This window comes from Engraulis encrasicolus, chromosome 16 (genome assembly GCF_034702125.1).
Source record: "Engraulis encrasicolus isolate BLACKSEA-1 chromosome 16, IST_EnEncr_1.0, whole genome shotgun sequence".
Classification (NCBI taxonomy): Eukaryota; Metazoa; Chordata; class Actinopteri; order Clupeiformes; family Engraulidae; genus Engraulis; species Engraulis encrasicolus.
The window spans coordinates 55,009,670-55,036,503 of NC_085872.1; the positions used below are offsets into that span (position 1 = coordinate 55,009,670).

General features: G+C 42.9%; 1 protein-coding gene across 1 annotated transcript in view; it reads left to right on the forward strand.

Moving 5' to 3' along the window:
• Positions 1-11,291: 11,291 nt before the first annotated feature.
• Positions 11,292-26,834, forward strand: part of LOC134466185 (NACHT, LRR and PYD domains-containing protein 12-like) — a 155,676-nt gene continuing 140,133 nt past the window's right edge. The window contains exons 1-2 of the mRNA XM_063220081.1: positions 11,292-11,313; positions 23,859-25,653. Of these exons, the coding sequence (XP_063076151.1) occupies positions 11,292-11,313; positions 23,859-25,653 (1,817 nt within the window). The remainder of the gene's footprint in view (positions 11,314-23,858; positions 25,654-26,834) is intronic.

A 26,834-nucleotide genomic window follows, 5' to 3' on the forward strand; every position in this document is an offset into this window, starting at 1 on the left:
AACTAACTAGGCCTAGAGCTCTACTACTGAAATAAGAACGTTCCTAATGATCAGTCAGCCAAAGGAACAATCTGTAAAGAAAAGATGTGCCCAGTCAGAAGATTCTCTGCAGACTCCCCCTGATTTAAAGTGACAGTGCAGACTTGCACTCCATGTAATAGAACTTCATAGCCTAAGCATGCATTTTTATTCTTCCTTAGAAAGAAACTTCCTTACGCCTACTTATTAGGCATACAACGTGCTAATGAATACATGCTAAACCCATGACATTATAGGAGAACTAAAATTCAAATGTGTCTTTTAAAACAAATCGTTATTCACATCAGTAGGCTAATATGAATTCTTAAAAGGCTTCTGATGTGGTGTTTTCTTTACAATGTTCTACACATTTGTAGCTTGATGATGCAGTGATGGTGGTCAGAATTAAAGCTTTTTTCCCCCAGTGACAGTCCAACAGCATAGAAGTAGTAGTAGTAGCTTTATTATCCCTTTATTATTTTTTTTGCAACTTAATACAGTGGAGGAGGAATGAGGGTACCTGGCTGTTTTTCTCATAAATGAGTAATACATTGATTTATGTACGATATTAATTATAGGCAATAACTTCATAGAATACATGTATTTGGGCTCCCCCACCTCCCGAAAGCCAATTTAAACACTGGGCGCTACCTCAGTCTCATTACTGCAGGTAGGAGATTGTTTTTCCAAGTCAAAGTTTTTGTAGACTATTGATAACTACTACTGTTTGCTGTGGGGTTGGCTTTTAATGAAATGCGCGATCATATTAACACTGAGGCACTTTGTAAAGGATATCTGTAATGTTGCTTTAAAATTGAATGAAGGATAGCAGTGCATTGTAGAAAGCTGCCTCTTATTGTCGCTAGCTGTCATGGTTAGCTCAAAATAAACAAAGGCCATTTTGCTTCCTGGCATTTAACTGGCTGCGAGAACACTCACATAGTTTGAATCAACATCCTGTATTTTTCATCATGGTCTTCAGAAAATGGAGAGAATCTCACTCCGAAGCCCTGTGACTGACTGTCTGAGTGGTTGGACTCATACGAGGGCTCGGCTCAAACTAATGAACTCGTCTCTGGTCATCATTTTCATGTTTCATGGTGGGCATCCATGGGATAAAAAAACTACAAATTGCTGTTCTCAGGTCAGTGTTAGCTGAAGAAGACGTGATGGACTCCCAAACAGGCGAGCAAGAGACCAAGGATGGTGTTGGGGCAGCAGGTAAGAGATGTCATTTGTAGTTCAATAGCCCTGTCTAATAATGGGTTTCAATGAGAGAAGAGACTACACACTAGACTTACTGAGGAGGGCATTTTTGTAGTTTAATAGCCACATCTTATAATGGGTTTCAAAGAGAGAAACGACTACAAATGGCTACCTGAATATGCAGTGTTAGTTGGTCAATACTAGTGGTGTGGATTTAGCCTGGGCGAATAGCCGACTGTTGACTCCGTCAATCATTCTGGCAAAAGCCATGAGGAATCCGTCTCCGTGGACGATGGGAGATGGTCTGATCTTACTCTATCATTTAAATTAATTGAAGTTCCAAACTCAAATTAAAACCCATATTGTGCTTTATTAGCATGCCTGTTACGATATAGTGTCGCAAAATCATGAAAATAACAAAACGACAGTGTGAATAGTGTTACCTTAAACAATCAGTAGCGGAGCTCGCGGGTGAGTTCTACGTCACCACTCTCAACTGTTTGCTGATTGGCTAAACACTGAGAGAACCGAGCTCGAGGCTTTTGCCAGACGATGTGCGGAGCCAAAATCTTTGTGTGGAGTACAGAGGATGGCGTCGCGAGGCTAGTGTGGATTGGCACTGCCCTCACGATCCGATTCGATCACGATTTGGGAGGTAGCGATTCGATTCTATTCTATGCGATTCAATCCAATCCGATCCGATCCGATTCGATTCTACAATGCGTTGCAATGCATTACATTTCTACTGAAAGCAAAGCAAATGTTTCATCAGTCATGATGAGGCAATAAAAGTAGTCAGATACCGAGCAACAATTTATTGGCTATTTTCTGTATCAGTCTTGCAATGTTTTGAAGTCCTTTTATTTACTTTAATGTTAATTTGCTCCCGAAATATCCATGAAAGTAATTGAAACTTTAAAAAATTGCTGGATCGATTCTGGAACTTGCAGGATCAATTCTGGATAGTCCATGCCCCGCATTGGATTGCATCGCCGAATCGATCATTGTTGACACCACTAGTCAACACCCATGTCTCATAATGTGTGAAAAGACATCAAATAGGCTGTACTTATTTGCACATGGATATCAAAGCTTGATGGACATGAATAGAAAATAGCAAGTGTGTGTTTGTAATGGCATGTTATTGTAAAGTATTAAACAAGATGTCTCTACACAGATGCTGAGGAGTCCGGATCTCCACCTAAAGCCAGAGGTAAGCACTGGAAATAGAAATGCAGAACTCAAATGACACTTACAAAACACCAACACATCAGTCACATTTATTTGCCCCATTTGCGAGGTAAGCACTGGATATAGAAATGACAGAGCAGAACTCAAATGACACTTACAAAACACCAACACATCAGTCACATTTATTTGCCCCATTTGCCTCTCTTCAGAGTGTTTCTTGACTACCTTAAAAAAAACCTTTTCCTCACAGATTGCGTGTCTAAGGCTCGCAGGGAGCTGATCAACAGGATTGGTGAAGCCTCTCTTAAAGCTGCTCTAGATGGCCTTCAGACAGAGATCTCTGATGGACCTGCTGTAATCTCAGATGAGGAGAGAGAGACGGTGTTAGCAGAACGTGTGCCTCAGGACAAAGTGAGGTGCCTCGTGAAAATGTTGTTGAATAAGGGTGAAGGGGCCTGTGAGAGATTTCTGGCTGTTCTTGAAGAAGTGGACCCTGTCCTCTGGGAAGACCTATTTGGTGAGTGGCTAAATGTGATCAATGATGGACTTTTTATTTGTTCTACTTTTGGAAGTTTTAAATTGACTCATGCATGCCCTCTTACACATGCATGGCAACTGCAATGCAGCACAGTCAGGGCCGGATTAAAACTTTCTGAGGCCCGGGGCTAATTACCCGGATGGTGCCCTTCATATCATGTTCACGTCACGCATGACGTCACACAAACCCACTGACACATCAGCGTACACAGTAGGCCTACCAATCTATGACAGATACCGTTTAAAGTGATATTATTTCACTTCAATTCAATTCATTTCAATTCAATGGTAGCTTTATTATAATTGCAGTGTTGACAAAGCTGACAGAATGGGGATGGGAAAACAAAATGTATCTGAATTGGCCTATTTGACAATGTAGGAAAAAACAAAGTACGAAATTGGTGATTTGGTGACTTTGGCAAATCATTACAGAAAATGTAATACACTGCATTTGCTATCAAGTACAGAAAGTTAGGCCCAAACAACATTAAATGAACTGTTTTTTGAAAGTTACTTAATTTATTGAAATGCATCCTGTTTTTGTAAACTCATCAAAAACTATAAAACAGTTTTTAAACAAAGCTCAGTGAAGGCCCCGGCTATGGCTCAAACGGTTTGGGTATTGCATGGTTAATTTACTCAAGGAGTAAGGCCCTGGTAGCCTACATGCCCGGTTACGCACAACAAAGCCCAAGCAAGAAGACAGGCAGGAATGTAGAATAATGCAACATATTTGGGGTGAACTGTTTGAAATGTGCACACAAACGAACTAGCGGCGGCCTGTCAGAGAAAAAAAACCATGACTCACCAATCACCACATGACTTCAAATGGCCCGTCTTCTGCTCTTCTTTCGTGCAAAATCATTAATGACCTCCTCAAAGTCCATTTGGGCCAGCATGTCGTGCTCAATTGACATTAAAGTCAGATTGTTAAGTCTCTCCTCCAGCATTGTCGTTCTCAGCTTGTGCTTGATAATTCCAAGTTTGGAAAATGACCTCTCCCCGCTGGCATTGCTGACTGGCAATGTAAGGTAAATCCGCAGTGCTATGTCGACATTTGGAAAAACATGTTGTAGATTCCTTTCTCGAATGAATGCCAGTAAGTTAATCGGCTGCCTGTTTACAGTGGAAACTCTTGAGAAATGCACAAACTGGCCTAGTTCATCAGGGAAATCATCAGCCAGGTCTTCGTGGTACTTTGCCTGGAGTAGGATGCTTTTCTCACGTATTTCACTGAGAGACAATTTGTCCAGTTGCGTGAGAAATCCGAAATATGTGGACGATTCTTTGTACACTGCATGTCTCTGCTGTAATGCACTGATCAGTTTGTCTATTATAACGAAGAAAGTCTCCCGAAAGCGGTCTTCTCCCGCATTGGACACAAGGGTGGGTTCGTCGGTGCCATCGGCCGGGGTGGTGCGCTTCACCTGTCGAGTCACAGTGTACTGCTGTGACAGTGACAGCGATTTGGCCTGGGATTCCAAGTGTTTAAACTGGGAGCGTAAATTGGACACAAAGTCTATGAGGGACTGGAGCAATTCCACAGCAGTAACTAGGTCCAATTCCACCGTCTGCAGGGCCCTGCTTGTGATTTCACATCTTTGCAGCACGGTATCCCATATGATGGCGAGGAATGCTGTCTCGAATCTATTCATTTTTTTTGCCAGAGACTTTGCCTCATCTCGTGCGGCTGATTTCTGATTCTCGTCTTCTGCTATCGTATTTAAAGTGTCGTGGATATTTCTGAAATTTAAACGGAGAGCTTTTGTAGCCCCTGCGTATGCCGCCCATCGTGTCGATGAAAGTCCCTTCACCACCTCCATGCGTTTGTTCTCGTTAGACTCCAGTCCATCCATTAATATTTTCCAGCGGCTAGGCGAAGATGAGAAAAAAGTGAAAATGGATTGAACTAGCCTAAAAAAAGAGCTGGCGTCACGGCAACAATCCACACTACAGACCCCAACAAGATGGGCCGCGCATGGAATCCATTCAGCAAGGGGGTTTATTTCCTGAATTCGGGCACGCAATCCCTTGTACGCACCTGCCATGTTAGACGCATTGTCAAAGCACTGTCCCCTGCAATTTTTAATGTCTATGTGCAAGTCCTGCAGGACACCGAGGACTGAGTCAAAAAGGGACTCGCCTGTATGGCTGAAAATGGGCAGAAATTTCAAAAATCTCTCAAAGATCTTGCCCTCCTGAGACACGTAACGCACCACAAATGTTAGTTGGTCAGTGTGACTCAAATCCGGTGTAGAATCAACAATATGTGCGTGTTTGCGTGTTGAAGCTGCATTATTATCTCTGATTGTACTCGCTGGCCCATGAGTGCAATAAACTCCTCGCATATATTCGATGACAAATAGGAGGGTGTCCCCCGCCCCTTGTTTCCAAAACGTTTTAAGTGTTCGTCCAAAAAAGGGTCAAACTCGGCCAGCAACTCCAAGATGCCCAGATAATTCCCGTTGTGCACAGAGCCCAGGGTTTCATTTTCTCCCCTGAATGCGAGCCCACGCGCGGACAGAAATTTGATTACGGCCACAACTCTCCTCAATACCTCTTTCCAGTAATTCGCCTCATCTTTCAGTTGATCCTGCAGCCCCGCGTCGATCCCACGCACCTGGGTGCGTGCTAGCCAAGTAAGTCTTTCTGTGGGGCTGGCCCGCTTCGTGCATCTCAACTTGGCAAACTGAATGTTTCCAATCAGAGAATCAATGCGTGAAAGCAGACGGATCGTTACTGAATAGTTTGCAAAAAAAGACAACCATTCTCTTGCCACCTTCTCTCCATTTCTGAGCGAGCGACTGAACAATGTTTTGCTCAGAGATCGATTTTGATTTTTTTGAAAGCCAAATAGTTCACCCAATGTTCACAATTAATCTGAAAAGGATGCATCCCTTACTTTTGAGCGCCTTATCTGTGTCATTTTCTGAAGCCCAGTCCCTATCCAATGCGAGTCTTCCGTGCATGGGCTTCAGTTTGATTTTAAAATCGCTAAAATTAGGCTACCATGAATCTAAGAAAGGTTTGAAAAGTGCTGGGTGCAGGCTGTAGGAGCCATAATTACTTTCTTTATATTTTTTGTTTTCATTATGGTATAAACTTTATGGGTGTTGGTTTATTTGATTTGTGTTTTTTGTTTATTGGTTGTTGTTGGTCAAGGGTGTGGCGCTGGGCGTGTGTGGTGCGCAATTGGAAGCACTTTAATTAGTTCCTACCTGGCACCTACGCTTCAGTTTAGTTTGGCGTGGGGTGAGCATGGGGGAAGGCCATCCTTTTGTGTACCGCACTACTCGTGGCACATCGCATGGACTCAACTAAAAGCTCTGTAACTCTGGAACAATTGCTCTACCTTGCACACGAAAGACTATTGTGGTCTAAAAGGACTATTGGAGTCTCTGTCGAAATGGTGAGCAATAAATGAAGAAACGGAGTTAACCGTGTGGACATTACATCATTGAGTGCGCGTAAGACAAGTTTGAGTTCCCCCTGCTTAGCCCACAGCGGCGCTGAACCTAGTTGGATCTGGTAGCCGCAATACAGGCTAATATTACGTCCGATTTGAGGTTTCATGAAAATAATATGCATTGCATATGATGCGTAATAACGCTATTGTAGCAATATTAAAAAAAAATAAAAGCCATCCTGCGCTGAAGTCATTTTTATCTTAAACCTTATTAAAGGCCAACTTCCGATAAAACACAGTTTTACTCACTCCTTTTGAAGATCGGACGGTCACCCCAAGTTAAACTCACTTGCAAGGCTCTCATAGCAGTGCGTCACCTCGCCTGGCTGTGTTTCCCGGTGTTTCCCAATTTACATTAATAATGCAGAGAAACGAGCGAATCACGAAAGCCTTTCTGTGTTTCGTCACGTCGAAAGAAGGCGTTGCCCACAAAGGTTTATGTCGACCCATTTTTCTGAAAACATGTCGAGTAATTTTTTTCTGCTTGTTTTCAATACAAGCAACGTCTGGTGGCCCGAAATCTAGCTTAGTTTAGCTATCAGCTGGTTGCTACTCTCAGGTACACACACAGCACAAAGCCTCATCCATACAGCAAGCCCACTCTGGTTGCTCCGTGCCAGCAGCTCGCCTAGGGGTCGCTGTCGAAAGAGCACAGCCCTGAATGGAGCATGCACGCCTCCGTTGGCGCCCCTATAGTGCAGTACCACCCGGAGAAGTGGCGACTCTGTTTCCCATTACATTCTATCCAAGAACAGGAGGACTGAGCCAATCAGAGACGCATTTCCACGAGAGCAGGAAGAGTAAGCCAATCAGAGACGCTTTTCCACAAGAAACACGGAACACCCTCTCGTTTCTCCACAAGCCACATTGCTGGCTTGCAAAAACGGCTTGAAACAAAGCAACCAGAACGTTTTTTAAAACAGGACCAACGCGTAACACATTCAATAACAATGGGGAACACAGCAATATTAATCAAATGACGTTGAGAGGCCATCTTTAACGCAATAGTAGGGGCTTGATTGGTTAACCCGCTGTCTAGCCTTGCATACGGTAGGCCTAAAGTTGAAGTTGTCAGCCAAGTTTACTGTTCACAAACAGACAAATGTCGCGCTGTTCGTTAGGTGGGAGTCTAGATCTGCTGTTGACAGGTGGAAATTTGAAGACACAAAGAATATTATCGGGGAGGATTGAAATCAGATCACCTTTCCTTGTTAAAGAAACACTATGCAACTTTTTCATAGTCATGAAATGGCTTGGTACTCAAGATTTTGCTTGACTGACCCGTAATGGGGAAAATGGCAATATTTCCATCACCGCCTAGTGCTCCTGCTCCGAAACAGCACTTGCAGTTTTGCCTGGCGGCGCCGCGCCTTTTGTTGTTGTGCAATTTGTGGCCGCTAGGGGCGTCTAGATTTCTATGCTGTATGAGCGGAGCGAGACCTATTCCTTCGTTTGCTAACTAAGCAGCAGCCAAGGAGGTCAGCAGCTTGGCAGCAGCTTGCTGAAAGCTGGCTACTGGCTACTGGCTAGCTGATTGTAAAATATCACGCTGGCATGCAGTGAAAACAACAAATGGGACTGCAAATAAATCACGAGATAATTGAGATGAAAGGTTTGGACAGGCAAATAAATCGCTTGTGTGAACATTGGAAAAGGGCTTCAAACCGGAGAGAGCCGAACGCCAAAAGATGGGGATTTTATCATTCATTCACTACACTGATGAAAACCCACCTGATCTCAAAACCCACGCCACCTCGTTTAGTTTACAAAGATAGGCCTACACAAATGTATACGAGTTGAAATCTGATGTCGCACATTGTATTTGATGTCAAAGGACACAATCAGTCGAGCGAGGCTAAAGATATATGTTGTTGCCGATCAAGAGGAGACGAAACGTGATCTCTAGTCGGCATATGGATGTCCACTTTCACTTTCAACACCACAGGAGATAAAACCGCGTCTTGTCACCTCGACTTCGAAATCGTTATTATGACAACAAAATAGCCGTTTGTTTCCTCGTTCTTCAAATGTAGGCAGGTACTATAGGCTATAGTTACTGGAAATTTGAAATAAAGACGGGGATATCTGCCGAGAACAAGTGGATCAAAATAATATCCATCTGAGGGAAGTGCAAACATGATTGCAGTTGTGTGAAGTGAATTACGAAGCAGCCAACTCATAAGCAAGGGGGGGAATCTCACATATGATAAAGCCCCTTAGAAGTGGAGAGAACTGAATGCAAGGAAGGGGATCTGGTTAATTACAGAAGACGACGAAATTTAATTCGCACATAATCTCGAAGCCAATGTCTGTCTAATTTAGTTCAATGCACCTTTTCGGCAGAACCACTAGAGGCCGCTATAAAGTTTATGCCGTTCCCAGTCAACAGGCAAAGTCGAGGTCCAGGTTTACTGATGTTTATTTTGCACCACCAACTCATTCGTACGACGTTGAATCACTTGAAAACACCGTAGAACTAAAAAGACAAACAAAAAACACAGGACTAAATCATATGCTCTCAAACACCAAAATAATAAGACATAAACAAAATGAAAATGACAAAAGACAAGTTACACATACCACTTTTCCCGCTTGTTGACTAAGAATGGACTTGGAGACTTCAGGATACTCTTCTTAAAAAGCTTACAACTTTAGCGCTTCCCTTTGACTTTACAAGCGCACTTGAACTTGAACCTTGTGTGGAGCAACTCACTCACACGCTACCGCTTTCATTCATGAATTGCTTAGTTTACAAACAGGAAGTGACATATAGCAACATGTAAGACAGGACAACGTCAAAATAAAGGTACAATAAAGAAACTCAAAATAACAGCAAATAAAGTGCGTCTGGAGGATGAATACAAAAATAGAAATACATTATGGACTTAGAAATGTTAAATATTATGAAAAGTACAAAAATAAATATTTTCTTTTATTTCCTTATTTTGACCTTTTGTGAACACAGACACACTCCCACCATCACACTATGTGTGATTAGACAGACATTTCATTCATACAGCACTCATACACTCACACTCAGTCATTCACACTCTTAAAACTTAACCTTTAATTTAATTCTTTATATTAAAATCTACTTTAATTTATTTTAGAATAAAACTCATTAATTACTTTATCACTTTCAAGTAGTGCTTTTGTCTTGTACATAGATGAACTGCCTGGTGCGCATGTGCCTTAACATGTAGTGTTGTGCAACTAACCAATATCTCTATGTTGGACATGATGCAGTGTTGCTTGCACATCAACTGGCGTACGCCAATAAACTCTGGTAAAGTGCTTTTCTTTGACCACTTTCTTTTTCTTTTCTAGGGAACTCATTTCATCAGCTTTCTTCTTCTCAAGAGTCACAGATTTCTTGGATCTTTTCTTACGATCTTTGGCCCTTCTGGCACGACGTTTGGGTTTCACTTTGGCCTCAATGTCTTTTCTCCAATCAGAGCACTCCATGTGTTTCCAGGAAGACGTCTGCATCTTCATCTTTGAGGAATGGACTTGGTGTCTTCTCCACTCTGGGTCTCCATCTTGTCCTCCCACCATAACCTTCTCTTCTTCAGGTAAGTCTTGCTTCTTCTTTCTCTTTAGAGGGAGTGAACTCTCTGGAGGACCACTTTCTCTTGACTTGGGGCCTTTCTTCACCAGCATCTGAAGCGCCACATCATCTTGCGACATAGCATTTTCCTCATCGACAGAGGCCGGGATCTCCTTTACTTTGCTGCAGTGCACATGGTGGACTTCAGACCAGAGTCTGTGAGTAGGGGTAATGACAGGTGGTACTTGCTTACTGATAGTGCGATGGGTTACGGCACTTCCATTCTCACGGTCCCGAACCAGGTTGCTGGAGCCAACAATGGTCCAACCCAGAACGGACTTCAGGGCGAATGGCTGGCCTTCTTCACCACTCAGCACCTCTCTGGGGAGCAAGACCTGAGGACAGTTATAGCCAATGAGCAATCCCACTTCACAGGGAAGCTCAGGAGGCATTTCGTCAGCCACATGTTGTAGATGAGGCCAATTCCTTGCAGTGGCACAGGTAGGTATATGAGATCTGTTTGCAGGTATGTAGTCCCTGGTGTAAGATAAGGGGAGTTTAACTCTCTCTCTGGACATCAGACCTCTTACTTGTAACCCCTGCAGCTTATGGCTGGTCACAACTTGTGCCTTTGATGTCATCGTTGATATTTTCAGTTTGACAGGTTCTTGTTTAGCATGGAGCTCATCTGCTACACTCTTTATAACGAAGGTGGAATCACTTTGGTTATCAAGCAGTGCGTATACCAACACCTCTTCGTCTGGATTGTCTATTCTGGAGACGTACACTGGAAGGATAGAGGATGTGTGAGTGCTTCTTTTATCTTGGATGACCCAATTAGATGTTACTTCTGTTACTTCTGTCTGTGACTGTGATGGAGGTTCTTGATCTCCCTTTTCACGATCCTCATGCAAACAGGTTGGGTGACGCTTGCCACATTTGTCACACACACACCTTGCATTGCAGCTTTTGGAAATATGGCCAAGCTTGAGGCATCCAAAACACAATCTTTCCATCAGCACAAACTTAACTCTTTCTTCCAATGTCTTCTCCATAAACTTGCGGCACTCATGAACAGTATGGTCATATCGGTTACAGAATAAACAGCTGTTAGAATCTTCACTAGAGCTGGTAGTAAAGGTCTTGGCAGTTGAAGTGTGATTTCTCTGGAATTTGTGGCTGTTGTCATGTGTCTTGGACTGATCATGCTCGACTGGCTTTATTGCTTGGAGTGAAGTGATTGGGTTGCAGGCAATTCTAGCCTCTTTGGATAAAAACTTAACAAAAACTTTGAAATCAGGGAAAACTTTATGCTCTTCTTGGAACATGGTGACTGATCTGTTCCAGCGTGAGCTTAGCCACTCTGGCAACTTAGCTACGATTCTCTGGTTTTCGACACAGTCATTTAAAGCTTGTAGGCCCTGCACATGTGGCATGGCTGTCTCTACACTTGTCAGGAAGTCAACAAATTCCCGCAGGTCTCTGCTGTCCTTGGTAGAAATCTTGTGCCATGACTGGATCTTGTCACGGTACGCCTTGCCCACGACAAAGGAATTCCCAAAACGGTCTTCTAAGATCTCCCAAGCAGCACGGTAAGCACCTTCGGTTCCAAGTAAGGAGTAACCTTCAATGGCTTTCTTCACTGGGCCACCCACATACTTGCGAAGAAAGAACAGCTTTTCTTGAACAGGAAGATTCTTACGGTCTATCAAGGTCTTAAAGGACAACTTCCAATCAGTGAACTGGAGGGGGTCACCAAAGAAAACAGCAGGCTCAGGAATGGGAATTCTATTAGCAGTTATGGCTTCAGCAAGTGTTTTGACAAGATCATTAGATGATTCACAAGACATAGTATTATGTGGTTGAGGTGTGCTGGCGTGAACGTCAGGTACTTGTGGAGAGGCAGGCAAGGGGGTTGGAGAGGTTTTGCGCTCAGATGCCCTTAAGGGGCGAGTGCTAGAGCAAGGTAAACTTAAAGGAGGAACATGAACATTCACATTTTCTTGAGGAGCGGCAGTAACTTCATCCTCACTACCATACATGCTCTCACTATAAATCTTCAGCTTAGCTTGTGCTGCATTATGTTCTTTCAGTCCCTGTAAACGTTCAACTTCCTTTTCTCTCTCCTGTATTTTCATTTTCCTTGCTGTACTCTCTGCCACAAACTCAGCTCTTTTTCTCGCAAGCTCTGCTTCCATTTCCTTTTCCTCAACTTCTCTTTCCGCCATCTTTCTTTTCTCCTCTGCCTCAAGCATCCGTATCTCTTCCTCATGTTGATGCTGCGTCTTCATTATTTCCAAAACTTCATGTGTTGCAGCTACTTCAGCTGCTGCTTCTTGTTTTTTCACTGATGACTTGCATGATAATCTTCCTGATGCTTTGGAGATATGCATGGATTGTGCGGAGGTAATACTAGATACAGTGGCATTAAATACTGATTCTGAGTCTGGCCACGGAATATCTTCTGGGTCACCTTCTGAATTAATATAACACTGGGCCTTCTCATTGGCTGTCCTGGTGATTGCCAGACAAGCATCATTTCTCCTTCTAATCTCCAGGTCCGGGACAGCAATCACTCTGATTTTGTCATACACTTGGCTTAGTTCTCTCAATGTGGCATTAATGGCATTCACAATCTCTTTAATAAAATCGACATCTTCTTTGCTTTTTAGAGACCTTTTCAACCCATTTATATGATACTTCCACCTTTTATACATTCTTCCAAAGGCTTTATGTAACTGATCTAATTTTTCATGTTGCAGTGCTTTTCCTTTTTCAGACAGTGTTCGTGTGCGGCCACTTCTCCTGAGGTCTTGGACTTCTTCCACTTGGGATTGAGGTTGACCTTGCTTAGCCTCCTCATCTTGTTCCTTATCCTCTTCATGTTCAGCCTGCACTACAATGTCTTTCTCTGAATTAGGAATTGTCTCAATATTTGTGGGAGGTAATGTGGCCTCTTGTGCATCTGCCATGATGGACTACAGTGATTGCAGTAGGCCTACACCAAGATACTATTGAGCAGTGAGCTACTTAAATTGAAGACGAGCTTAAATTTCTTTCTCTCTTTTTTTTCTTTTTTAAAAAGAAAATTGCCTCAAAAATTAAATTACTTCAACTTTCAGACATCTTAAATTCAACAATTAAAAACACTGGTAACCATAAACCCTTTTGTCAAACATGATACAAACACAGGCACATTTTCAAATCACCAAAATAGCCATTATTTCAATCATTCAGTAGCAGTACAAAATGTCCATGGTTTCATTTCAGTATTTTCTTTCCCCTTATTTTCTTAGAAAGTCTTGAAATCGCGGACGGTTAAGTCCATAAGAGAATGCTCTCTCAATGTCCAAGACAACGCAGGGCAAATGAAAGGGAAAACAGCGTCATTTTACCTTTGAGCAGTTCAATAGCACGCGCCACTTCAAAGGCACGAATGCGAGTCCACTCGCGCCGTAATCTTCTCCTTGTTTCGGCAACACGGACGGAATACTTCCAAGCGAAAGCAGCCACCTTCCCGCGGAACAAAGTCTCTTTCCTTGGTGACCTCGGAACGCAGGTGTAGCCACTCGCCTCGTCCTCGCCTTCACCGAAGCTGAAGTGTTCTACTGTGCCGTTCCCAGTCAACAGGCAAAGTCGAGGTCCAGGTTTACTGATGTTTATTTTGCACCAACTCATTCATACGACGTTGAAACACTGAAAACACCGTAGAACTAAAAAGACAAACAAAAAACACAGGACTAAATCATATGCTCTCAAACACCAAAATAATAAGACATAAACAAAATGAAAATGACAAAAGACAAGTTACACATACCACTTTTCCCGCTTGTTGACTAAGAATGGACTTGGAGACTTCAGGATACTCTTCTTAAAAAGCTTACAACTTTAGCGCTTCCCTTTGACTTTACAAGCGCACTTGAACTTGAACCTTGTGTGGAGCAACTCACTCACACGCTACCGCTTTCATTCATGAATTGCTTAGTTTACAAACAGGATGTGACATATAGCGACATGAACGACAGGACAACGTCAAAATAAAGAAACTCAAAATAACAACAAATAAAGTGTGTCTGGAGGATGAATACAAAAATAGAAATACATTATGGACTTAGAAATGTTACATATTATGAAAAGTACAAAAATACACATTTTCTTTTATTTCCATATTTTGACCTTTTGTGAACACAGACACAAAGTTGTTTATATCTATGTGTTTATGTCAAAGTTGCATAGGATCGCTTTAATGGCGAGTTAACGTTCAAACAATAGGCTATCCAAGAAGCTAATCATCTGTGATTGCTGTAGCCTACACAGTTCAAAGGATAGGCTATTTATTCAGCAAAGTTGATATTTCCACCTCTGCTCCTGCGGCAGCCCCTTGTGCTCTATGTCTGGCTGTCAAAGACGCAATCCGAAATTGAAAGAGTGCGCCCATGAACACAATCGGCACGACTTGTCGGACTCAAAGCAATCAATTCAACGTCTGTCAGTGATATCGTGACACCCTATATGTGATATGAACTCCGTGTTCAAATGCGTCCTGCTGCCCCTTAATTGCAAGCCAGACTGAATAGGCTACTGAGCGCACGCGTCGCTGTTGGTGGCTTTTAAAAATGAGTTCTTGTTTGCTCGTTGTCTGTACGCCTAATGCACAATGGCGATAGGCTATGCTTCACAAAAAATACATTTCAGACCTAGTATTTTCAGGTGCATGGTTTGATTTTTGTAACTGCATTCCTATTCAGTCCCCGGCAGAAGTGACGCGCCTGGTGGACTGGTTGCGCAATGGGATTGGGCAGTCCTCGGTGGATTGGTTTCATACTTACTTACTTACTTAGGCCTTTACGTTCCTTTTGGAACATAGGCCATTGGTGAAGAGTTTCCATCCTCGTCTGTCTTGGGCCATTTTCTCCAGCTGTTTCCACGACAGTCCCCTCTTCTTGACATCCTGCTCTGTGCTCCTTCTCCAGTTGTTTTTGGGTCTGCCTCTGCTTCTCTTGCCTCGTTCCATGTTAATGCCTGTTTAGTTATAGCTGTGTTGTTCTTCTTCTTTACATGCACTGGTCATACAAAGAATTTCCCAAAGAATTTCCCATGTAGACATAGACTAATCTAGGTAAGGACATAGACAGTATAGACATAGACAGTATAGACATAGACAGTACTCATACATGGACATAAGACAGTATGGACATAGACAGTGCTCATACAGACATTTAAAGTGCAAGACTGGACAACAGAAGACTTGTAGAGAACATACATTAAGTATTTGTTGTGCTTTTTCTAAAAGTCCTTTATAGCGTTCTGACATAGTAATAGTAGCATTTTGAAGAAAAATAAATATTTAAATAGTAGAGGTGCTTAACTCGAATCTTTGAGGCGTCCGGGTTGATTGGATCATTCCAAGGAGAGTATCTGGATTAGACGGATCACTCGGATCACACGGATCACTTATTTAAAATAGGCCTAAATAAAAATAAATAATAATAATGTATTTTTTAAAACGTTTCTGCCGTTAAATAGCTATGCCTTTGTTGTTCCATTTATCAATTCATGTTGATAAATCAAAGAGTAAGACAGTTTGATCAACAAAACTCACTTTATGAATGTCACAGTTCCTAAACGCATGCTATCCTACCCACCTGGGTCTCCTCACTAAACATGCAACCACAACTCGAACAGCCTTTGGCAGCAGTGAAACGGCATGTTCCTGATTTTGCAATAAATAATGTGTGTGTTTGTATTTAAGAAGACTAAAAGTCAAATATTTGGGAGCAGAAGTCTAGTTGAGCAGGGATATAGCAGGCCATAGATGACCACTCGCTTCCGCTGCCGAGTTGCCTTGCGACTCGCACACTCGTGGCAAAAACGAAACTTAAGCGTTGATCCGATCCGTAGGGGATTCGCTGCTACCAACAACTCAGTCAGGATTCGTCTCACGGAGTCGCCAAGGGCGCCGCTGCTGAGTGACTCGGACGAGGGGAGTGACAGCAGTGGCTTTAAAGACTGTAGCCTACGCTGTAAAACGCAGTGAGTGATAGAGTCACGTCTGTAGACTATAATTTCCCTAAGAGTAGCCTACAGAGTGAGATGTTAAAGCGTTGGCAGAGCACTGTTAACATTTAGAAATGTAGAGCTCAACAGAGTCAGAAGCACACACATAGGGAGCGGGGATCCGCGACTCAATTGGCCACAACAGGCTGGACGGATCAAACAGGCTCGATGAATGACGAGGCGGGAGTTGGTTCAGTTTTACTCAGTGAGTGTTCGTGACTGAACAGCATACTAGGGAGATTAGAGAATGGCTGTTGTAGTCAGAGGATATATTCCGGTTTCACAATTTCTCGCGTTGTAACTGCCATTTTGTTGACATATTAATGAAATGCCGTCTGACCCGCCTTAGGCGGATCAATGCACGACAGCCATCCGGTCTGTTCGGATGAGGTCTTTACCCGGCTCTCCAACCGGATCCTCCGGGTTTTGTATCATCTCTATTAAATAGGTCTATCAAGTACACCAGCAGCTGTGTGTGTGTGTGTGTGTGTGTGTGTGTGTGTGCGCGCGTGCATGTGCATGTTTTGAGTTAGTGCAGGATGAAAGTTCAGTCACAAATATAGTGGTGCAGGTGGAATGTTCCGTCGCAGATATGGTGGTGGGGATGAGGGGGGGGTGTCAGTGACCTGGCTGGTTAGAGGCTGACAGTGGAGGGAGAGTGGGTCGAGTGTTCAGTATCTTGATTGCTTGGTACATGGAGCTGCTTGCAAGCCTTGTGGTACGGGAACGGAGGCGCCTGTACCTCTTTCCAGAGGGCAGGAGGCTACTCAGTTTGTGTGCAGGGTGGCTTGTGTCTTTGATGATCATCAGTGCTTTCCGGGTGAGGCGTGTGGTGTAAATGTCCTGCAGGGAGGGGAGTGGTACTCCAATGATCTTCTTCGCTGTGTTCAGAACAGTTCACAATAGTTCACTTCCTGTTTTTCTCCGTGCAGCTTCCTCCCCACACTGTGATGCAGCTGGACACGACGCTCTCTATGGTTCCTCTGTAGAATGTTGTCATGATGGAGGGTGTAGCACTTGCCTTCTTTAGTTTGCGCAAGAAGTAGAGACGCTGATGGGCCTTCTTCGCCAGTGATGTAGTGTTGGTGGTCCAAGAGAGGTCATCGCTGATGTGCACTCCAAGGAACTTGGTGCTGCTCACTCTCTCCACAGCATCACCGTCGATGGTCAGTGGTGGCAGTTGTTTTTGGCCCTTCTGAAAGTTGACAACAATCTCCTTGGTCTTGATGACATTCAGCAGCAGGTTACTGTCTTTGCACTATTTAGCCAGCAGATCTACTTGTTCTCTGTAGTGAGTGTTGTCGCCCTTAGTGATGAGGCCCACCAGTGTTGTATCATCCGCAAACTTCACTAGATGGTTAGTGCTGTGGGTCGTTGTGCAGTCATGTGTCAGCAGTGTGAACAGCAGGGGGCTGAGAACACAACCTTGCGGAGCCCCCGTGCTCAGGGTCAGGGTGCTTGAGGTGTTATTCCCTACCCGTACTGCTTGTGGTCTCTGCATCAGGAAGTCCAGCAGCCAGTTGCAGAGGGAGGTGTTGAAGCCTAGTTTGTCTGATGAGTTGTTGTGGTATTATGGTATTAAATACTGAACTGAAGTCAATGAACAGCATTCTCACATATGAGTCTTTATTGTCCAGGTGGGTGAGTGCGGGATGGAGGGCAGAGCATTATAGCAGCACTGTTTTGACATTGGAATTGAAGATTCTGAGTTTGGTGTTGAGTGAAATGTTTTGTTTTCCAGATGTTATTTATTATATTGAATGCTTTTCCTATTCTTGATTTCACGTCTTCCTCTGTTCCACCATCCACTACGATTACACTCCCCAAGTATGTGAAATTGTCAACCTCTTCTAGTGATGTTTATGGGGCTTGTGTTTTTGTAATTTACTCGCATTATTTTCAAGTAGTTGGGTTTTCTCCTGCATCTGTTGGTGGCTTTGTGAGAGTAGAGCAATGTTATCTGCAAAGTCCAAGTCCTCAAGTTGTTCTGTCAGACTCCATTGGATGCCTGTCTTTTTGTTGTGGGTAGTTTGTTTCATGATCCAGTCAATGCATCGGAGAAACAGGAAAGGGGAAAGTAAGCATCCCTGTTTCACTCCAGTGAGCACAGTGAACGTTTTCTGTGTTTGTCCCTGGTGGAGAACTTGGCACTGCATGCCCTGATATGAGCTCTTGATGATGTTTAGGTATTTAGGTGGTATTCCATAGTGTGCCATTGGTTTCACACTGGGTCTTATAATAACACCTAGGCCTAGTCTCTGTTTCGTGTTTTTTCTGTTCGCATTTATCTAGAGGACAGGAGGGTTTAAAAAAAGAATGATAATAATTGGGGGTAACGCGTTACTAGGTAACATCGTTACGTAATTTCATTACTTTTGGCAGTAACTTAGGAACGTAACCCATTGCTCTTCAAATTTCAGTAGCGTAATTACAGTTACTGCACTGCTGTAACGGTCCTTACTCGTTATTTGAGCATTTAAATCATCTTCAGGTTTGCTTATATTAGGCTGGTTCTAGATGCACGAAGCTCTCTGTCTGGGCTGTTTTTTCCCCTAGCCCTTCACAAGCTCTCGGGTGTGGGTGTGTGAGAGCGTGCGCACGCAGACTGATGTTCCTTCCTCCTCGTGCATGCAAGGTCTTTCACTGGGACTTTCATGAGCCCATTGCGCTGTGATGTGCTTAATACTACAATACTTGGAGTTCCACCATCATTTTTTTCTAACATTACGCCAGGTAAAGTGAAAGTGATTCGCAGTTAAAATCTACAGTCATTCCGAGTCAACCGTTACGCAAATGCATGAATGAAACAGCTGTGCTCATCGCAAATGCCATATGGCCTCTGTTGTGCTCACTGATGACGTATTGGTTAGATACAATGCAAAAAAAAAATGTTTGGGTAGCTCAGCAGCAGCAGCCAGCGCGAATCAAGTAGACTAATTGGGAATAACGTGAGAACAACAGCGCAAGCAACACTATTGCGTTGAGGCCACGTTCTTCAGGCTACTCAAATGTGCCTGATCACACCGTCTTCCAGCACGAACAGATTCTGCATTCCGTAGAATCCTTAATAATAATGTTGATGCATACAATCCAAGGTCGTTTTTAATCAGGAAACTGAAAGGATTTGGAGTAGCTAAGCTGCAAAATCGAGGAGAGGAAATATGTAAGCCTAGGGTGTACTTACCTACAACATTTCTGTTTGCTATGGCCACCTCACCCTACTCATTCTGTTTTTATTCAGTGAGACCAAAGGGAATTTTCATGCTGAAATGACAATAAATGTCTATTCTATTTTATTATATTCTATGGCGTAATGCTAGACTAGATTCAAATGTATTGACACTGTTATAAATAGGACTACAGGGCAATCATGTAATGCATTTTAGATGTGAGAATGACAATAGGCCTAGGCCCTATATGAGGGATTCCATAGAGGTACAGTTCGCATATATTAAAATATTAGGCCATTTACACAACCGGCCTACAGCCTGGGGAAGCAAGTGTATTATGAGTTGTGCCACTATACTGGTTAAAATCCCTTTTCCCGCGAAAAGTAAAGTAATAAGTAACGAGTTACTTTTTAAATTTAGTAATAAGTAAAGTAATTAAATTACAATTGAATGCAGTAACTAAAGTAAAGTAACCAATTACTTTAAAAAAGTAACTTACCCAACACTGTTAGCCTATTATTATTTAACAATAGGCCTATCCGTTTCGGTTTCAGTTTCATTAATGGCGTGCCGCCCGACGACGCGACCATTTTTTAAAACGACGTCAAGCCACGTTGCTGTTGCAGATATGAATGAACAAAACTGCGTTGCATTTTAATAACTGAATTGTAGCCTATGCATAGCCTATAGGCTACTAACTGGCTAAGCGTTGCCAACATTGCTGATGCAAACGGCTACCCTACTGGTCAAGTCGTGACACCTATTTGGATAAAATCAGTGCACGTCTTCTAATTAATGTTATGCTTCACAAGGCAATAAAAGTGTAGGGTTTTCACATCTTAGTTAGTCAAGTTAGTCTTGTCAACAGCATATGCAAAACGGCCCTGAAGCGAATAGAGAGAGAGAGGAGAGATTCGAGTCCTTCACCCACTTGGAAGTGTTTTGGATTCTCAGTGCGCAGCTGGGTTAACGCGTTCTACCTGTTTTCGATCTTCCTCATTCAACTGTTTATCAATGTAAAATGCAGCTTTAATATCGCCCTCAAACAAAAATATATATAACCTAGGACACAGGTGAGTAGCCTACAGCCTAGACCGATGCTGTAGCTTATTTGACGGAGCCGATTCATGAATTGGAAAAAAACTCTGTATGGCGAAATCCTTGAAGGCTACACTATTCTTGTACACTGTGTGGTGTATTCATAAATACGTAGGATAGACCTACATCTCATCACAATACTGTCAAATTCAGATAGGCTATGTGGCTGCTACTAACAAATGGACAGACCACATTAGCCGCATTAGGTGTACTGTCTCTGCAATGAATAAATGGTCTGTGACATCGTCAACACTCCATCCCATAAGCAGCAATGTTAGGTACAGCATGACGTAGACCTGTACAGGAAACAAAAGCTTAGAATGTTGAAAACCCAACCACACGTTCTCTGGCAGTTGAGAAATAGCGTTCCTGCGGCAGAGAAATTCTCCCCCAAGAGGACAATTGGTGAAATGCGGCTTTCACCAAGCTTTTCCATACAACAGATGCTGTGTAACCCAATAAGTGGGTAGTGGGCATGAAAAAGCATAATAGGACCCCTTTAAGTCATTTTAGCTGTTTCTTGAGCTAGTTGCAGGTAATAAGATTTGAGGAGTATGTTAATGGTGGAGAACAGAGAGCGTTGATTGGAGGAACCAGACTGTATGATACCAGAATAGTAGGTGGAACATGCTTTGTGGAGATCTGATTTGTAGGATAGCATATCGTCACCTTCTTAAAATAATCGCCTAAGTCATTTTTTGGTCAAGTTCACGTTTTCGCCTAACTCATGTCCTCCCCCATTCTGAGGGAGTTTTAGTGTTCCCTGACAAACCTGGAAAAAAATGACTTAGGCGATTATTTTAAGAAGGTCTGTGAAGCTGTGTTTTGTTGGAGTTATTTCTTGAGCTAATTCTGGGTAAAGGGTCACAGGCTTCCTCTGTCCTCCAGGTGCTGAGACCTCAATCCTGGAACAAAGAGCAAGGAATTCTGGTATGTTCTGCTTACTCTTTACATTACTTTTACAATCTATTAATTTGATGGATCCCACGATTTACTGTATTTGAGCATGTTTTCTTTATTTGTACCTTTTATTTGAATAACATCTTGATAGATGGTCTCTTACAGTTCTTTAGAAACATCTGTATGTCTATTTGTACATTTAAACAATATATCTGTATATCAACATTTAGCTAATTCTGGGTAAGGGGTCACAGGTTTCCTTTGTCCTCCAGGTGCTGAGACCTCAACTCTGGCACAGAAGCCTGGTATGTTCTGCTTAATCTTAACTTTACTCTTACTATCAATTGGTCATTTAACCCTATCCAGACTGGGTAGGGGGGTTAAAAGTGCCCGCACTAACTTTGACGTTGTATAATTCCTTAACGACTTAAGCCATGACTACGAAACTTCTGACAGATATGTCTGACCAAAAATCACTGAAGTCTCATCATTGTTCCTTCCTTATCACATATTAGCCTACATATTGTATAGTTATCCCATTACATTATCATAAATTATCTACATAACATAGCTAATATAATATCAGCTTCATTAATTATCATTAATGTATGCAAATTTATGCTAATTTGATGACATTGCCAAGTATAAAATCGTGGCGGGCTTTATCTGTACCAACGCACATTTCACCTAAATTTCATTTATTCTTTTTATTTCTCATTACTTAAATTTGTCATGTATATCATGCCCTGCAAATTTGGTAATGATATATCCTGTTGTTGAGGACTTACCACTTTGTGCAATGTTATAAGAAACTGAAGCCACTTTACCATATCTATGACGCCATTTTGTGACATATATTTTCATATTTTTTGTTATTTCCATTAGCATCAGACAACATTGTGAGCATTTAAGTGGTCTGAAGCATATAATCATTACAATTTAAGTGCATTACCTAAATTTGATGGAAAATACTAGCCTAGCGAGCCAGACCCGCAAAAAACTGTACAGGGGTCTAGGTGAGCTCAGAGAGAGTGTGGGCGGGATAAATGGTTGTCTATCAAAATGCCTTGGCACTCAACGCCACGCAACAGGATGGTGGAACAACCAATCCCCACACACTTCTGTGTAACGTCACAGCTGTCTTTCAGAACGTACACGCGACACGCCCCTTTGTAGGTGAAGCGGCAACTCCGAGCCGTCGTAGCAGTGAATGCGTGTGATCACCACAGCCACAAACAAGTTTCCTAATAAATCATGTTTTCACTTACACAGTTCAAAAATGCCTCGTTTTCAACCACACGGCCCTCCTTGATCAACCAGCGAAATGTTGGGGCTTGTTAAATGGTTATATTTATAATTGTTGTCAACATGGCATGTTCGGTGTTAACTAGCTAGCTGTATACCCATAACTAATACACGGCTGGATACCTAGCTCTGTGTAATTGAAGACAGGTTGGCTAGCCGCTAGCTCGGTAGACTAGGTGTCATTCCCATCTATTTAGTATGCTACTCAAAGACTTTCAAAGCTCCCAAATGTCTCGTTTTTAATGACATGGATCTTATTAGAATTTGGGGCAGGCATATAATACACGGCTGGATACCTAGCTCTGTGTTATTGACGACAGGTTAGCTAGCCACTAGCTTGGTAGACTAGGTCTCATTCCCATCTATTTAGTAAGCTAGTCAAATACTTTCAAAGCTCCCAAATGTCTCGTTTTTAATGACATGTGTCTTATTAGAAATTGGGGCAGCAATTTCATTCTACACCTACAGTAGTGGTGGTCTGATAATAGTGTGTGACTATCTGGTTCTGTAAAATGCTTAAATTAGCTTACCGAGCTAGCTTAAAACATCGAATGATCAAATGATAATGTGTTGTGATCTATTTGAGTCCGATAAGTTCATGGTGTATTATTACATCAATCCATGTCAGCCACGAAATGTATTATCATCCAGGTTTTTTAAATTAAGTAAACACTTTCGTGCTGTACGTAGCACGGACGGCCACCATGTTTCTTCTTAGAAAGTTTCCCGTGTTTACTAGGTAGCCCGGCCTCCCTCGCGATTTGATTGGCCCTGTCATTGGATAACTTTCAGCCTTGCAAAACGACCGGGGTCCGCTAGACTGCCCCCGGGAGCAAATTCAATTTGCGGTCGCTAGGGGCGTCTAGATTTCTAGGCTAGGAAAATACATTTTTGAAAGATTTTGGGCAATGTAATCAGATAATGACATCATAATACCAGAAAATGACACAAAAATTATGTATCATAGATGTCCATATGTAGATAATCTCTCCAGAGTTTGGTAGTCATACCGTATTCCATTCATGAGTACCCCCCCCCCCCCCCCCCAGGAATGTTAAAAAAGCCCAGTCTGAATAGGGTTCATACCTAATCTCTTTATTAGACACACTATCTGTACTAGGTAAACTAGGTAACTAGGTAAAGTCTTCAAAAGAAGAGAAAGATTTCACAAAGTGGCCACATTTGATGGATTCCACTATTTACTGTATGTGTGCACGTTTTCTTTATTTGTGCATTTCATTTGGATAATAGATAGATCGCCTCTTACAGTTCTTAATAAATATTTGTATTTAGCGGAAAAATTGATGTGTGTTTATGTGTATATGATGGCCAACACAATCTTTTTTAACCATCTGTATATTAGATGGAAAGTTTCAAAAATTCCAACAAGAGCTAAAAGAAAGACTATCTAAGAAGTTCAAAGAAGTTGAACCCATCGAAGAGTCAGGAAAACCTGCATCTCTGGCGAAAATCTACACAGAGCTATACATCACAGAGGGGGAATGTGTTGAGGTCAGTACTGAACATGAGGTCAGACAGATTGAGATGGCATCCAAGAAAAAGACAACCAATGAGGAGACAAAAATCGAATGCACTGACATCTTCAAGCCCCTCCCTGGAAAAGACAAAGACATCAGAACAGTGATGACAAACGGAGTAGCTGGAATTGGGAAAACAGTCTCCGTGCAGAAGTTCATTCTGGACTGGGCTGAAGGAAAAGCCAATCAGGACATTGACTTCCTGTTTCCTGTGCCTTTTCGAGAGATGAACTCGATTAAAAACAAGAAATACACTCTTATGGACTTCATCCATAACTTTTTCAGTGAGAAAGGGGACCTCACCTTCTCCAATGATGACAAAATTGCCTTCATCTTTGATGGTCTGGATGAAATCAGACTTCCTCTGGATTTCAAGAATAATGAATGCTTCTGCAATATTTCAGAACCTGCCTCAGTTGACGCCCTTCTCACCAACCTCATCAAGGGGGATCTGCTTCCCTCTGCGCAAATTTGGATCACCTCCCGGCCAGCAGCAGCCAGTCAGATTCCTCCTCAGTGTGTGGACAAGTTGACAGAAGTGCGGGGTTTCACTGACCCACAGAAAGAGGAGTATTTTGAGAAAAATACAGACAACCTAAAAACGGCCAGCAGAATAATCGCACACCTGAAGAAGAAGTCATCCAGGAGCCTCTATATCATGTGCCACATTCCAGTCTTCTGTTGGATGGCAGTCACCGTTCTGGTGTCTATCCTGAATGAGGACAAGAGTGATGAGATGCCAGTTTCCTTGACCCAGATGTACATACGCTTCCTGATCATACACGCCAAGCACATTATTCAGAAGTACAAAGACAAAGACATCTGGAATAAGAAGACGGTTCTGTCCCTGGGACGACTGGCTTTCCAGCAGCTGGAGAAGGGCAATCTGATCTTCTATGAAAAGGACCTGAGAGAGTGTGGCATGGATACCGAAAAGGTGCCCATATACACAGGAGTCTGTACTCAGATCTTCAGGCAGGAGTCTGGGCAGGACCAGGAGAAGGTGTTCTGCTTTGTTCATCTGAGCATTCAGGAATTCTTTGCAGCTTTATATGTGTTTCTGAACTTCAGAAGCACATCTGTGTTTCTGAAATTCTTCAGAAGACCGAGGAGCACCTCTCAGCTTCAGTCACTCTTCAGTGCTATCAGCCTCCATGGGCTGCACCAGACTGCAGTGAAACTGGCTCTAAAGAACGAAAATGGACACCTGGACCTCTTCCTGAGGTTTCTTCTGGGCCTTTCACTGGAGTCCAACCAGAAACGCCTAGAAGACCTCCTACCACAAGAAGGACGCCGCTCACTGGACACAAAGAAAACAGTCACGTACATCAAGAAGAAGATCAGAGAAGCTCCAAACCCAGAGAGATGCGTCAACCTGTTCCACTGCCTGAACGAACTGAACGACCAGTCTCTGATGGAGGAGGTCCAAGGGTACCTGCAGAAGGCAAAAGAAGAAAGAGAGGATCTCTGTCTTTCCCAGCTGTCAGCTCTGGCCTTTGTGATGCTCATGTCAGAGCAGGACGTGGAGGAGTTTGACTTATGGGAATATGGATCTAATGCCAGATCAGATGCAGGTCTACTGAGGATGCTGCCAGTGGTGAAAATATCAAGGACAGCAAAGTGAGTATTGCTGCCATGAGGAATTCATTGTGAAATCAGTCACCTTTGGGGTGGCACACTGATTTTAATGAAACATGGTGTGGCTTTTCAGTAGGGATGCACCGGATCCTGATTTTTAGGATCCTGCCGGATACCGGATCCACTGCTTAAGATCCTGCCGGATACGGAACCGGATACCGGATCCTACGAAAGGGTTGAAACACATAGCCTACTCGCACACGTGGGCCCTTTTCATTACGTTGGCTCAAACTATTGTTTAGACTCATTGACTTACTGCCAAACTACCCGCAACTGCTTCTTCCAAAGGGTTTTCACTCCATGCAGCGATTGGGGTTGTGAAAGCCTAGGCTACGTAAATACTAGAGATGCAACAGATCAGAGTTCTCAACGGATCGGGTCAGCCCGACAAACCCGACGGGCCCCGTGGGTTCGGGCCGGGTTCGGGTGGAAAATATAAGCATATGGCTCGGGTCGGTTCGGTCCGCGGGCTCAGTCTTTTCCGCCCAGTGAAAAAAAACAAAACAAAGTCAGTTCTGCTGTTTACCGTGGATCATGGCGAATTTCCCTTTGATGGGTCAGTAAAGCTAGGCCTATCTATCTAAATATAGCCTATGTAGGCCTGCGTAACGAAGGTCTGGCAGGCTGCTGCATGTAACGTTGCGCAGTGCTTAATTTGTAAATCACAAAGTAGGCCTACCGGAACGCAAAACATGACATCACAGCGATGATGAGTTGGACAGAGGTCCCATAACGCACAGAAAAACTACATTGGCTACAATTACCAAACGAATAAAAACGGGAGAAAAAAATCTTAGATGCAATTATAACGACATTGAGTCCCATGTCAGCTCATGGAACCATACTTTTGTTTCTTAACCCTCTGAGGTCCGAGTGCCCTTCAGAGGGCAATGCGTCTCCAAAAACAAATCTGTAACTCTGTGAGTTTTTGTCATTGAAACATATAAGTCACACCATTAGAAACCTCAGACCTTCCAGGTCCCAAATATATATATATGAAATGACAATACTTGGATATGTTAGGGTGGTGCAAGCAGCCTAAAAGCCTCTGAAAAGCCTTAGACCTCAGAGGGTTAATACAAGGGACGGTTGGCAATCCAATGGCTATTTTAAACAACAGCCATAGTAGCCTATTAAATGCTGTAATGACAACAACCAATATT